General features: G+C 46.2%; 1 protein-coding gene across 1 annotated transcript; it reads left to right on the top strand.

The window, feature by feature from the left end:
- The first annotated feature begins 4,636 nt into the window (after positions 1-4,636).
- LOC135916283 (nuclear envelope integral membrane protein-like) lies at positions 4,637-13,214 on the top strand. Its single transcript, XM_065449609.2, has 2 exons — positions 4,637-5,618; positions 9,179-13,214. Exons 1-2 carry the CDS (start codon positions 4,929-4,931, stop codon positions 9,755-9,757), a joined length of 1,269 nt encoding a protein of 422 aa, XP_065305681.1. The 5' UTR covers positions 4,637-4,928; the 3' UTR covers positions 9,758-13,214.
- The last annotated feature ends 842 nt before the right edge of the window (positions 13,215-14,056 follow it).

Here is a 14,056-nt window from a genome sequence, read left to right on the forward strand (position 1 = left end):
AAAGCTCACGGCACGGTGCGGAAACGTGCTCACAGCGAAGCAAAACATTTTGCGCGGACATGCATGCACAAGCGCAGTCGGTCGATCGCTGCGAACCCGTGCGGTCGCTGCAGCCGGTTCGGGAGACTCCATCGCGGCGATAGCGCGCAGTATTCGGTAAAGAGATAGCGTCTGTAAACGGTTCTGTGCTTTCAGTTTGCTCAAGATCGATTATTGTATCGACAGTCAAAAACTACCCTCGCTTTGAGAGTACTTACATAAATGTCCAGGAGGGCTGCCGCGTGGTGTTTTTATTGAGCGCCGTAAGCGAAACTATGAGGAGCGCGCCGCGTGATCCCTCATAGTACGCAAGCAAGTGATCTGCATTCTCGTGTTTCTCAACGATCAATTGACATATTTCTTCTTGACTTATCGGCTCTGCGACAACCGCATCGATGTGACAATGAGAATGAATGGTTGGAATGGCAGACAGGCTGTCCTGAGGTCTAGGCTGCTCTGAACTTGGAAAGGGAAGGACGAAGGACTACGGGAAGCCGCAGTGATAACATAGAGAAAGATAAAGACTGGTGATACCGACTAGCCGAAAGCAGGAGAGAGAATCGCATGGCAAGTTTACTTTCATAACACCTTGAAAAAGCATACCGTGAACAGGCAGATACAAAAGCCTGGGCGTAATTTATGATAAATCTCTTAATCTTAAAGTTTGTTGAGAAATACTGTTACCGCAGGTGACGTCTCTTTGTCCACAATAAGAATTGTCTTTTTTTTTCTTGAACGTTTCTGAACGTTTTGTTTTTTGAAAGTGTAAAATAGGGACTAATAGTCATAACCGTACTTTATCTTTTGCACATGTTGAGGAAGTAACGCAAGCGCTGCGTACCGTGCTCAGCAATCGAAACTCGAACAACATGGCGGCTGGTACTTCCTTGCGCCACAGGCTCCGTGGCCACCGGTGGGCGCTGGTAACACTCATTTTTGTATCACATGAAAGCGACAATCTTTTTGATGCGTGGTAACTGTATTCGGCCTCCTGAGCGATCACCGGTGGCGCAAGAAGCGCTGGCCGCCATGCTGTCATCGCGTTTCAAGCGCCGAATTCTGTACATGAAGAGCACTTTGCTCTATAAAACGGCGCTAGCAGACAAGTTTCATCATCATCATCAATAATGTGGTCAAAAGGAAACTTTTCTGTTTCTCCATAAGTATAATAATATAATGCTCTATCATCGGTCCACGCATCAATGGTATTTTTGGCAACGTTCTTAGACATACTTCAGTTTCACAGCTCCGCTCGGGAGATGGCCGAAGTGGTGGTCACGCGAACTAGCGGCGCTGCGATCGCGTCTTTCGTCAGTTTTTTGTTTCGTTTCTGATAGAAGTTGCTCCATTTCTGGTAGATTTCTGGTTTCAATTTTGAGAAGTTCTTATTTCACAGTTCTTAATTTTGAGCCTCTTTGTGACAATTTGTCATACCTGAGCTAGGTATTGTAAATGCGTTTCTGGTAATGAACTTGAAACATGACTTCTGCTTTCACTTCTGGTTTCATGTTGGTTGCGCTGCGTCGTCTGCCGTTATCCTTCTCCGTTTTGTAGGTGTTGTCTGATGTGTCGTGATTTGCTCTCTTGAAAAGCTTCTTGAAGAAGCGTTTCCGCGTCTCATGACAGCAAGAAGTTCCCTATGCCGTGCTGTTTTGCCCCCGGCTGCACCAGCGGCCTAAGACATGATGCCGCATGGTCACCATTTTTTCGCACCGCCGCGAGACGCCGGAGAGTTTAAAAGTTGGGAACGCATGCTACACCGAAAAGACAAACGCCTCACAAACAAATCAAAAGTGTGTGAACTCCACTTTGAGGACGACGACATTTTGAAACGCTACAAGCATGTTGTGGGTAAGAAAGAAATATTGATTCCTCGCGGGAAATGGATGCTTGTTCCTGGCCCACTTCTTATTCGGCTCTTTTCTGGGCTGCCTGAGCACATCTCAAAGCCAAAAATGTGAAGCGAAAGCGACGTCCACCAAAAGAACGAGCGCAAGTGCCGGCAAGTACATCGGGCGAAGCTTGTAGTGACAGCGCTTCAACTAACCTGTTGTTTGGCTTGGAAGAAGGAACTTGAGAAATATGCGCTACACACATGGTGCTCAACGAGCTCACGAAACGTGACAGCTGCCTTCTGCGCTCTGGAAGTTCGAAATTGTTGAGGACGACACAACACAGAATTAAGCGATGCGGAATATTTTATATAGAGGCAACTGGTAGCCAGGCATCTGCGAGTAATGAAAGCTGTTGTGCTTGAAGAGGATGGTACGGCTACAGCAAAATTCACAGGAAGCTATTTCGAGCTGCGACTAGCATTGCAAGTGTGGAAAGAATCCTGAGAGAAGCAGAGAGCTTGAACATGTGTGCGGGCGTGGAAGCAGGCCAGCGTGACACGTTGACATCAGATAATATGCACCACAAGCAGTGCAATGTACTTACAAAGCAACTAGTCTGCGCGCGTTGTCTCCGTCTACAGAGGAAACTTCGACTGAGCATTAAGGCTCCGAGCGCAACGCTCAAGCAATATCAGAAGCTACGCATTGCGAAGAAGAGGCTGCCTGGGCCAGCTGCTGCGCATCAAAAGCAAAAGAATGAAATCTTGGCTCTGAAGAAGGCTTTCTGAAATGTCCGATAACAGAATCGAGGAAGCGTTGGCCGAACTTCCTTGCATTTATGACATCGTTTAAACAGTTGAAAGCAAAGTCTCCGTGTGGCGCGCGGTACAATGCGGACTGGCTTCTTAATTGTTTAATGCTGAGGATATTAGCGAGCCCTCGAGCATATAAGCTTCTATCTGACATAAATATGCTGCCCTTGCCCTCCATGAGCCGTGTCACACAAATTCTGAAAGGAATACCATGCAAGTATGGTTTCAATCATCTCTGTATGGAAGCTATTAGAAAAAATTAAATTATGGGGTTTTACGTGCCAAAACCACTTTCTGATTATGAGGCACGCCGTAGTGGGGGACTCCGGAAATTTCCACCACCTGGGGTTCTTTAACGTGCACCTAAATCTCAGCACACGGGCGAAGCTATTGGAAAACAGCTGGCAACAGAGCAGATGGGAAGAAACTCGGAACACTGATTTTGGATGAAATTAAGTTACGCCAGGCGTACAATTTCAACAATTTCAACAAGTCAACCTCCAAACTTGATTGATTTGTGGACTACGATGGTATTTCAAATGAAGGAACTGACCAACTTGCAGATCATGCGCTCGTGCTGATGTTCGTACCACTTCTGGAGAGCTGGGTGCAACCGCGTACGTGCCACCTATAGCTTTGCCACGAAAGGTGCTGCGCCTGGCAGGATTTTAGCAGAGCTGGTGTTGCAAGAAATAATGCAATTGCATAAACGTGGTGCTGTGGTGATCGCCGTAGTCAGTGACGGAGCTGCGAACAATCGCTCGATGTGGCAGCAGATGGGAATGAGCAGCAGCGTAACCTCATCTTCTCACAAGATTCCACATACATGCCTGCCTGGGCGCGCCTACCTTTATTTCCAGTGTGATGTGCCACATACCCTGAAGTGTGTACTCAACCATTTGCTGAAGCACAAATTTGGACAGGTGAGCTAGTAGGTTATTTCATATATAACCTGCGCTGATTGGCGTCGATAACTCGCTGACATAGCAGGTGCAAGCAGCCAGAAAGAGGGCAAAATTGCTTTGAGGAAAAGTAGCTCAAAATTACTTTTTTGTGCACAAAGTAAATAAAAAGTGCCACTGTGTTTGTTGTTTGTTTTGTTCGCCAAAAAGAAAATGAATTAAACTTTGACATAAATATGTTCATAGTATTTAACTTCGTCCTTGTCACTGCTCACAGATCACTTCCAACTCATTTGCACGTCCCATAATATCCGCGGACAACTATAAAAAATACATGTGTCAATTAAATTTATTAGGCGAAGAAGCGTTGACGGGGGTGGATCAATTCACCACAGCGTTATCTCAAGCGACTGCTACATGGGCGTGATGCGTTAACGTCCCTACGTCTGCACAGGCGCTCGCCGTCTTTAATGAATACACATATTAGGAATAAGCAGCAAAAAACAAAGCCCCCGCTGAAGGGAGCACCGTGGCGCTTTTATAGGGAAAAAAAAAATTGGTTTAAAAGCGGAATCGAAGTGCACGACCTCTCATTTGCGGTGTAGTTGCAGCTTCTAAAGACTAGCTAGACATGTCATTCAAAGGTCCTTGGCATAAAATACTGTTCGGGCAGCCAAAACACAGTCGTCGAAGAGCGAACGGCACAGGCCAGTTGGGGAAAACGACCCACCGCAGAGATGACATCGTAGGAGTAGACGATGCGCGCTGCGTGAGAGATATGTCACTGCAGCGCCAATAGTGCACAGACACCGTGAAGTCCCCGTTACTTACGCCCGGCAGGTTTGTCACAAAACTTATACTGCGTATCTAAACTACATTTACCGACGGATAAGCGCCTACAGGCCTGTTGGTGCAAACGACGCATCGCAGCAGGAGCAGACGACGCACGGCGCATGACGAAAGACGCGACTGCAGCGCCGGTAGTGTCAGTGACACCCGTTTCGGCCACGTCGGCCAATGGGCTCGCATAGGGAGCTGCGAAACTGAAGTATGTAAGAACGTTGATTTTTGGGCCATTGGCATATTTGGGTTCACGAGGCGTTGGTTCACTGAATTCGTTTGCGTTTATCAACAACGCTAAGCACGCGTTTGCCAATGCCAGCCAGTGTCGAGGCCGATGTCACTAAATTCAAAACTCTGTATACATTGGACCTCAACCCGGCCGCTGTAATTTCGAAGGCTGAACAGTGTGCGATGCGCATCCGACCAAACGGTTCTTTATTCTATGCTCCCGACTGTCTGGTGTGGCGAGGCGGTCGTTCTGCAAAGTGAACACGACGATGTCGACTTCGCTTCGGTCAGTGCTGGCTGTCGTCACGCTCGTCGGTTTCGCCGGAGTCGCCTTCAGCTTACCAGAAAGGCGCGGTCAGTCCGACAGCGACGAGACTTTGTCGACGACCATGCGCGAAGGCCACCAGTACCTCGCCGTGTCGCGCAGCCACAGGAAGGACATGGCCATCTTCTGCTACCCGGGTGAGCGCGCCAGCTACCTGTCGCTCTTCAAGTCCGTCTACGTCGAGTTCAAACTCGTGCCCGAACGTTACATGCTCTTCGAGGGGCCCGACGAGGCGTCGGTGCGCGTGCAGTTTGACTCGCACCTCGCCAGCTGGGTACCGCTGCTGCCCTGGAGGCGGTCGACCATCTCGCTGCCGGCGTTCCGGCCGCACTGCATCGGCGTGGTGTCCGACGATGACTACCGCTTCGAGCTGGTCGTGCGCGAGGCCAACTACTGGCGCGTGCTGCAGTTCGTGTTCTCGGTGCTGCTGTTCTTCGGCGTGCCCTCTCTGTGCCGCAACGCGCTGGTGTTCTACTCGTGCGGCGTCACCGTGGGCGTGCTCGCGTCCCTGCTCGTCGTCGTGTTCGTCGTGAGCCGCCTGTTGCCGCATCGCACGGCGGGCTACGCGGTCGTCTGCTTTGGCTGGTCGCTGGTGCTGTACTTGCTGCAGCTGCTCTGGTCGAACGTCTACCAGGTGGGCTTTCAGTGCTTACGCAATCAAGTTACAACAGCCTGTATATCACTATAAAAAATGTGGAACTCCCTGGGTGGCACCAGTTTTGCTGTACACTTAGAATGTTTGACAGACGAATCTTGCTGCTAAGTACTACAAGAAAGCTACGCGATGAGCTTTACACATGGTGCATGTTCCTCATGTCTGAACACATCAGGAATGTGCACCTAAACTATGAGACAAAGTGCTAATTTTTCTTGGCAAACTTGACTGACAGAAATGCATGGCCGGAAGTTTTGTGGGGTTATGAACACACTGCTGCCACAGCGTGGACAAAAGGGTTTATAATGTGTGCCCAAGAATGTGGCAACTTGAAGCACTAGCACCCGTCGCCTTATCCTTCTTCTAATACATTCAATACTTCATTAAAAAAAACTGGCGTTTAATGAGACACAACGTAGGAAAACGGCACGCACATCTCTGCCTTCTTGAGTCACTGATATTGTGGAGCAAGCCATGCCAGAGAGCCCACCAAGTCCTTACGTAAAACAGTCTGGTTTTCATGTTGGCGCACCACCATTCCTATATTCCAGTAACGACTCGTCACAACCAAAAACGCATGGCAAGGTCATTGCACGTTGCTTTTGAGAGCTGTAATGACCTGTACCTGTGCAAGCTCGCTATATAAAGTCAACGTCATCATCAGCCTGGTTACGCCCGCTGCAGGGCAAAGCCCTCTCCCATACTTCTCCAACTACCCCGGTCATGTACTAATTGTGGCCATGTTGTCCCTGCAAACTTCTTAATCTCATCCACCCACCTAACTTTCTGCCGCCCCCTACTACGCTTCCCTTCCCTTGGAGTCCAGTCCGTAACCCTTAATGACCGTAGGTTATTTTCCCTCCTTATTACATGTCCTGCCCATGCCCGTTTCTTTTTCTTGATCTCAACTAAGATGTCATTAACTCGCGTTTGTTCCTGCACACAATCTGCTCTTTTCTTATCCCTTAATGTTACGCCCATCATTCTTCTTTCCATAGCTCGTTGCTTCGTCCTCAGTTTAAGTAGAACCCTTTCGTAAGCCTCCAGGTTTCTGCCCCCTACGTGAGTACTGGTAAGACACAGCTGTTATACACTTTTCTCTTGAGGAATAATGACAAGCTGCTGTTCATGATCTGAGAATGCCTGCCAAATGCACTCAAGCCCATTCTTATTCTTCTGATTATTTCTGTCTCATGATCCGGATCCGCCGTCACTACCTGCCCTAAGTAGATGTATTCCCTTACCACTTCCAGTGCCTCACTACCTACCGTAAACTGCTGTTCTCTTCTGAGACTGTTAAACATTACTTTAATTTTCTGCAGATTAATTTTAGACCCACCCTTCTGCTGTGCCTCTCCAGGTCAGTGAGCATGCATTGCAATATAGGAGTATTGAGACATAATTGGGGACACTGCAGAAAACAGCATCATGACATCACTTTTTATTTGTCTTAATCTGCACACAATCATGTTATAAGAAGTCATTTGTCCCGAATCTGGAGCTGTACACTAGTGAGTCATTACTATTTTGTTTGAATGCTGGATACCAAGGCACTTAAAAAAAGGACTGCTATAGCTACAAAAATTTGCAAATAAAAGTTGCATTACCGGCACTTAATGAGAATTAACATTAAATATTTTAATATAAAACCTTCATTTTCGTAACGAGTTTGCGTTTTAGAAAGGAAAATGCAAGGTAAAGATTCAGACATATTCCTGTAAATTGAATAGAGTGTGTGTTGGCAATGATGTTTGCACCACAACAGACAGTTTTAGCTGAGTGATCAGAGTCTGCTGCATTTATATCGGTGGAGTTAAACCTCGTTGGTAAAATCGGCAATTTGCTTCATTACATCGAAATTTTGTTGTTGAAATTCGACATTTTATGCAAATAAGTAGTACAGTCGCCAATCGATGTTTCTTACACGAAAGGGGCCGCAGAATTTTCCGAATTGTCGGGCAATCGAAAAAATAAAATTTGAATGAGAAAATGATTCATTTTGATAACGTTAGGGGTGGGCGGCGAATGATGCAGTTTCGTGCCACACACGTCGACAATATCTTCAATGACATCGGCGGTACGAATTAAACAAAGCCAGCACGCTTTCGCATGCTCTCCGCTCCCGCGCCTGATAGCGACGCCCGCACTGGAACAACGCTATCAGGAAAGGCGCCGGGCGAATGCCTCTCACCCCAACGGGTAATCGAAACTCAAGATTACGCAACCTCCTATACCGGACGCGCGGGAAGACAGCTTACAAAGTGCCACACCCTCTCGGCACACCCACTCTTTGCACGCGCTGCTCGCTTGCCTCCCCAACTTCGCCTTCGCTTGCACTCGTGAAGCCACCATCTTGTCTCATCCTCGCACCCTTTCTCTTGCACCTAAAGTGCACAGTGTGCAGGGCCCGATAGGAGCTTATGGCACTTAGACTTTATACGGAACATGATGCTGCTCCACTTCGGCGGTCGCATTTGTCGCGCAACCCACGGTTTGAGAGGTGCGCTTGCAAGCAGCCGCTTGTAGTTCAATAATTTAATGATTTGCATCCCTGGAAGTTTCCTTTCGTTGTCGTGGCATTCCTCTACGGCGGTAGTGAAATTTCGTTGTATTGAAATCGCATACAAACACACTTCGTCATATTAAAGTTCTAAATACGTAGTGTTCTATGGCCAAGAAGTTACGAAAAGTTAAATGCTTTGTTATATTGAGAAGTTCGTTATATAGAGATTTAATTGTACATCCTAACAACCTGCACTCAGCAGGAACTCTACTATGTGTGCCCAAAGATGCTGCTCTTGCTCTGCTGGCGAGCTAATTAAGTGCAGTGTGGCAGTGCGCCCTCTTGGTTTCTCCAACATGCTAGAAATTTGGGCTTGTTAGTACATGATCTTCGTATTGAGTAGTGCAGGGTGAACTCAGACATAAGCACATGCAACAGCACAAGGCACTATCTTCTAAGAAAGCTTTATTTCCAGAGACATGCATGTATAATGCTCACTCGTGTCACATGACCTGCGTGACAATGATTATTTCCTGAGGACCGCAAGTTCTCTACCGCTGAGATGTGTGGAGGAAGTGCTAATGCATTTGGGGCGTGGACTCGAAATAGCTTTGGCTTCAACAATCTCCATCATTGTGCAGCCAAGCTGACTATGCATTGTTCACATCTCTAAGAGATGCAGTATGATTTGCTCATATCAAAAATCATAAATTCGTGCAGTTCTAGTGCCTCAATCTTTAACTTTGAGTGGTCTGGATCAACAGCAACACTCAGCTAAAGCTGTCTCAAATGACCATCTGGTATATGACCATTTGACTTTCTTGTGTTTAGTACCCCTGTCAAATGGGGCACCTTCAATTGCGATCTAGCTCAATCGGGATTGAATTTCTCAACAGAAACTGGCTCCCTTCTGCAGGTTGTGCAAATGACCCAATCACGATCGGGAAATTAAATCCGGGTCAGACTTGATTGCAATAGAAGCTGAACCGTGTGACACTCATTAAATACCAGTGGCCTTTCCCCACTGCCAATGCAGGTTCTGGCTGACTACAAGAATGTGCTGGCCGTCTACATAGGACTCGCGGCGCTCGTGAGCTTCGGTGTCTGCTATCGTATGGGGCCACCGACAAATCCGCGAACTCTGGATTTGATTCAGTGGTCGCTGCAGCTCGCAGCACTGGGCGGGATAATCACGTCGTCTGAGCTCCGAGAAGTGACATGTGCAACCGTGCTGGCTGTGCTTGTCGCCTACAACTTCCCTCCGAAGTGGGCAGCCAAGCTGAAGACCTGGTGGAGGACGCGCGTGTGTCGGCCGAAGGTGACGCTTCTCACCGAGGAGGAGTACATCGTGCAGGGCGATGTGGAGACGAGAAAGGCCTTGGAGGCCCTGCGGGAGTTCTGTGGCAGCCCCAACTGCAAGACGTGGCAGGTGGTGACTCGTCTCAAAGACCCCGTGCGGTTTGCCAAGTTTGTTCAGGGACAGTCGCACCTCGCGGATGAGGAGGTCCTCCATTATGAACTGGACTCATCGGACAGGCAACCTAGTGACCAGGACTGCCAGTTGACAGAGGAGAGCGAAGACGAGCAGCCATCCTTCACGGAGCTCGCAGAGTAGATTGATTGAACAGGTGCTGCCAACTGGCACTTTGCTAACACTCTGAAGATGGCTAGTGGTAGGTGCACGCTGCTCTGTTGTTGTAAACTCTTTGGATTGCACAATCTTGGAGGCTCGTGAAACCTGCACCAGCTTAGGCTACAAGATAACAGGCAACTCAATCGAGGAGCTCAATGAAATTTGTCAGATTTGTGCAAGAGCATTCATGTATTGCAGCTGGAAACAGGTCCTCTGTTATGAACTGGGTTTGTTGAACTGTCCAGAGCTACCTGACGGTGCAGAAGGGTGACAACCAGATGCAGCTCTCACTCGTGGCACTTGAACGTGAGGCCAACTGTGCTCAACTCTCCGCCAACACTGGAACAAAGCGGGTACCAAGCGTGATTGGCGTGGACGTTTCTAGTTGAGCTTTATAATTGTTCCATTTGTGGCACTGAATACACTTTCCCATTAATGGGCATCTACCCTGTCCTGACAATTTTTGCATCTCGGAGGCCCTAGTTATGAAGTGTTTACCAGTTTATGCAGAAACAATGGAGGTGCCTCAGCGCATTTCACTACCTGCTGCTGTCAGTGTCAAGTCTGCGGTGGTGATGGTGCTACCGGGTCTCATGTGGTCTAATATACCTGTCACACTGGACATTCTAATGTCATTAGATTCGTGGTGGTGCTACACAGGAAAAATTAGTGTCATTCAGTCATAATATCAATGGCAATCATTGCGAAAAAAAAGTTGCTGAGAAAATTAAACAAGCATTGTGTAGAATGTCTGAAAAGTCAATCTATTTATTTTAATATATATATATAGAGTGCTGCTTCACTGGAACAACACACATATAAACTTCTAATTCCAGAATGTCTGGCAACTATAAGCCAAAACAAGGCTTAGCCAGTTTAGTAGCCATAACCGATAAATTGCAGACAAACAATGTGACTGACATGGCAGTGCTGAACAACGACACTCAGTTGCAGTAGGTGAAGCTAGAGAAGGTACTGTCAAGCCTCACAGTGTTGTAAACAATTTAATATAATAGATTTCCTACAGTCAGTTTCATTTTATATTTTAGTTTGTTGTGACATAATGACGCATGTGGCAGCAGTACCATTTCAACATTTTGATACTCTCTTCGAATCGCTCAGTCATCTTGCACAATGCTACTCATTGTGAGAGTCGATGTAGCAGCCTAGCGGACGATCGAGTGAGCTGGAGCGAGTGTCAGAACCTGGCTATGTCCTGCTCCCACATGCTGCATCATTATGTCGCAACACGGTAAAATCAAAAATGAAACTGGCTGTAAGATAAATTATTTAGAACACTGTAAAGCTTGACAGTACTTTCTCTAGTGTTTTGAGGTACTGGACCTTCATTCCAAAGATGACTCGGAAATAATGTGTTAGCACTACCCCTTTAAATTACACCTGTCATAACTTCTTGAACAAATGTGCAGTATAGTGCAGACATGCCTGACACGCTTGACATAGTGAGAGTAATTTTGCATACCTGTAGGGCAGGCTGCGACAGATATTCTCTCACCACCTTCAACTGTGTGTTGTACCACTCCTTGCGACAGTGTGCTTTGGTGCCCGCAAATTCACACTGACTGCTGCAGTATGGGTGTGCGAGTGTGATCTCACCACACATTGTACGCAGTGCGAACAAAGACCAGTAGCATTGTCATCGCGTGTGAAAATCGGTGTTTGCTGCAGCTTGCACAGTGACTTGCATTTTTATCCTAACGACTTTAAAAGGTTTTACACTTCCTGACACTTTGCTCTCATTCGAAATGCTGCAGCAAGACTACACTTCTTGGTCTATGTCGTTCGGTAATACACTTGTCATCTTTGCTTGTCTGGTTTCTAGGGGCCAAAAAAAATGAAATATCACCATCACATGCTCTGTTCGCCATCTGCAAGGTGAGCTGCTGCAGAAAGTGTGGGCTAGTTTTGCTGTGTGTCGGTGACGTAAAGTCTCAACAAGCAAAGGAAACTGTGATGTCTGGTGTTCTGTTTAAAGGCATATTGACATGAAATTTTTTTACTTGTCACTTTATTGTGTTAAATTAAAGGCCAACAACAGTGAAGCTTAACTTTGGCTAAATCTGTTATCAGTGAGAATTATATACCACTGAGGCAATCTTGGCAAAGCTGCAGGGTTGGTAATTGTATTACCTTGTTAATTGTAATTGTATTAATCTTGTAAACAGCCTTTAAACAGCACCTAAGCAGACAATGCGTGCACCTGGTGGTTGTCACTGTGGGCCGGGATAGCATAAAACATTTCCAATCTGTTTTTATTCCAGGTCCCCTGTAGCCTTCTAGGATAGGACAAAATGACCGATGAGTGCTGGTTGATTACTGGGGTGCCAAATGCAGACTCAATACATCGCAAAGGCCTTCGCATTAATTGTAAGGCATCAGCTCATCAATAATGCACCGTAATGCTTGTTGTAATGCATCAGTTCGGTGTCTCCAGCACCCACCAGTGGCACAAAAAGCACCAGCTGCCATGCAGGCTGATTGCCACCTTTTAATTGCTGAGCACTGTACGTTACGGAGCCATAGAAGATGCACAAATATTTTTCTTTTAAAAACAGCCAGTGTTCTACTATGCTTCTACATCAGCTGTCGATTAAGCTCACTTTGTGCCAACACATCTGACAGCAGGCTCAACATTGTGCTCTTTTGATTCAAGCACAAGTACACAAAGGTTGCTTTGAGGTGACTGGGCAATGCAATTTTAAATTTGTTTTACTGTTTGCTCTCGTTTTGTTGTATGTCTGTGCTTGTATTTATCCTAGGCCGAGGGCAGCGTTTACACTGTACATTGGCAGACCAAAATCATTAAGCACTTTTAACGAAAGAGAATTTGAACCTCTTTTCGTGTTGAGGTGGGTGCATGCCTTTTTTTTACTATACAAACATTGATGTGTTCCTGTCGTGGTACTTCAACCAATATGTACAAATGTGAATAAATTCACGAGCACAGCAAAGAACGGTGTAAAAGGCGACACCTTGTAAACATTAGCAGCTCTCAAGTGGCTCTGTTATTGCACTGAAGTGAGAAAGGCACAGTCAGACAAATTCCCTCAAAAAGAGAGGATGCTAGCTAGTATTGAGAAATGCGCTTCTGGAGTGATCATTGAATACTAGCAAGGTATTCCTTTTTATATTTTTTCACCCTGTACGTGCACGAGACCTGTGGGAAAGAAAAACACTCTCCTTTTAATAGTGAGTTTGGCATGATTTTTCAGCATGCACTGTCAGTTAGATTGTTCTCTTTTGATGAACTACATCCATTTCTTGTGTGGCTGTAGCGCTTTTTTCCCAGGTAGTTTTGCCTACATTTATTGTGTGACCTTGTGCGTGAAGTTTGTGAACACTTAAAAAGAATGAATGTGCTGACTCATGCTAATGTGGTACTATTAAAGATGTGCTAACTTGTCTAGCAAGCAAGGTACTAACTTTCCTTTCATTGTAGATTTGATCACATGTTTATGACGTCAAGTAGTGTTCTAACAATTTGTGCTACTGTGATGAATTGCAGAAGCTTTGCAGTTGGAACCCTTACTGCGCAGTCAGTGCAAGCAGGCAATGAAACAACCCATTGCCATTCAATGGGACGCAAAGCAGAGAACACACGAGTGGTCAAGCGCGTCTGCTTTGTGCCGTTTTGAAAAGCACTGTTTTCTTTTTTTGTCTTCCAAGTGTGTACCAACTGGCTTAAATAGTTTAAGCGCTTGCAGTTGTGAGCCGAAGCACGGATATTGGCAGAACAAACCTTGGAAATGCTGATTGGCTGTGTGCACATTCCACATTCGCTGCAATTTTTGTGTATTATAACACAGCCAAGTTACATCAAGATCTTTATTTTTAATCATAATGTGACCAGGAATTGCACATGCGTGCTTTCGCAAGCATTCTGCACTTTGTAGGAATGCAAAACCCTGGATAATTGCGGAGAATAGCAGGCCACTAAGTGATGTTCATGACCTGGGGATATTCAGTGTAAAAAAGTTCTGTAAATCAGTTATATTAAAGCTTTATTATAACAAAAGAGTCTCATCTGCAGACTGTAGTTTTGCATAGATTATGGGGTCACAGGAAGAGCGAACTTATTTACAAAAAGGCAGAGAGGTCAGCTTAATCTGGCAAGCTGAAACCTTAAAAATGCTTTAGTGGGGACTACTTGGTATGGCATGTCTTGGCAATATAAATTGCACTGCTCAGGTGACCCACAAAGCATGTGCTTAGGTCTCTCTATAGTAAGCCGTTGGGCTAGTTGGCTTGACACGATTCTAT

This window comes from Dermacentor albipictus, chromosome 6 (assembly GCF_038994185.2).
Source record: "Dermacentor albipictus isolate Rhodes 1998 colony chromosome 6, USDA_Dalb.pri_finalv2, whole genome shotgun sequence".
In the NCBI taxonomy this organism is placed as follows: Eukaryota; Metazoa; Arthropoda; class Arachnida; order Ixodida; family Ixodidae; genus Dermacentor; species Dermacentor albipictus.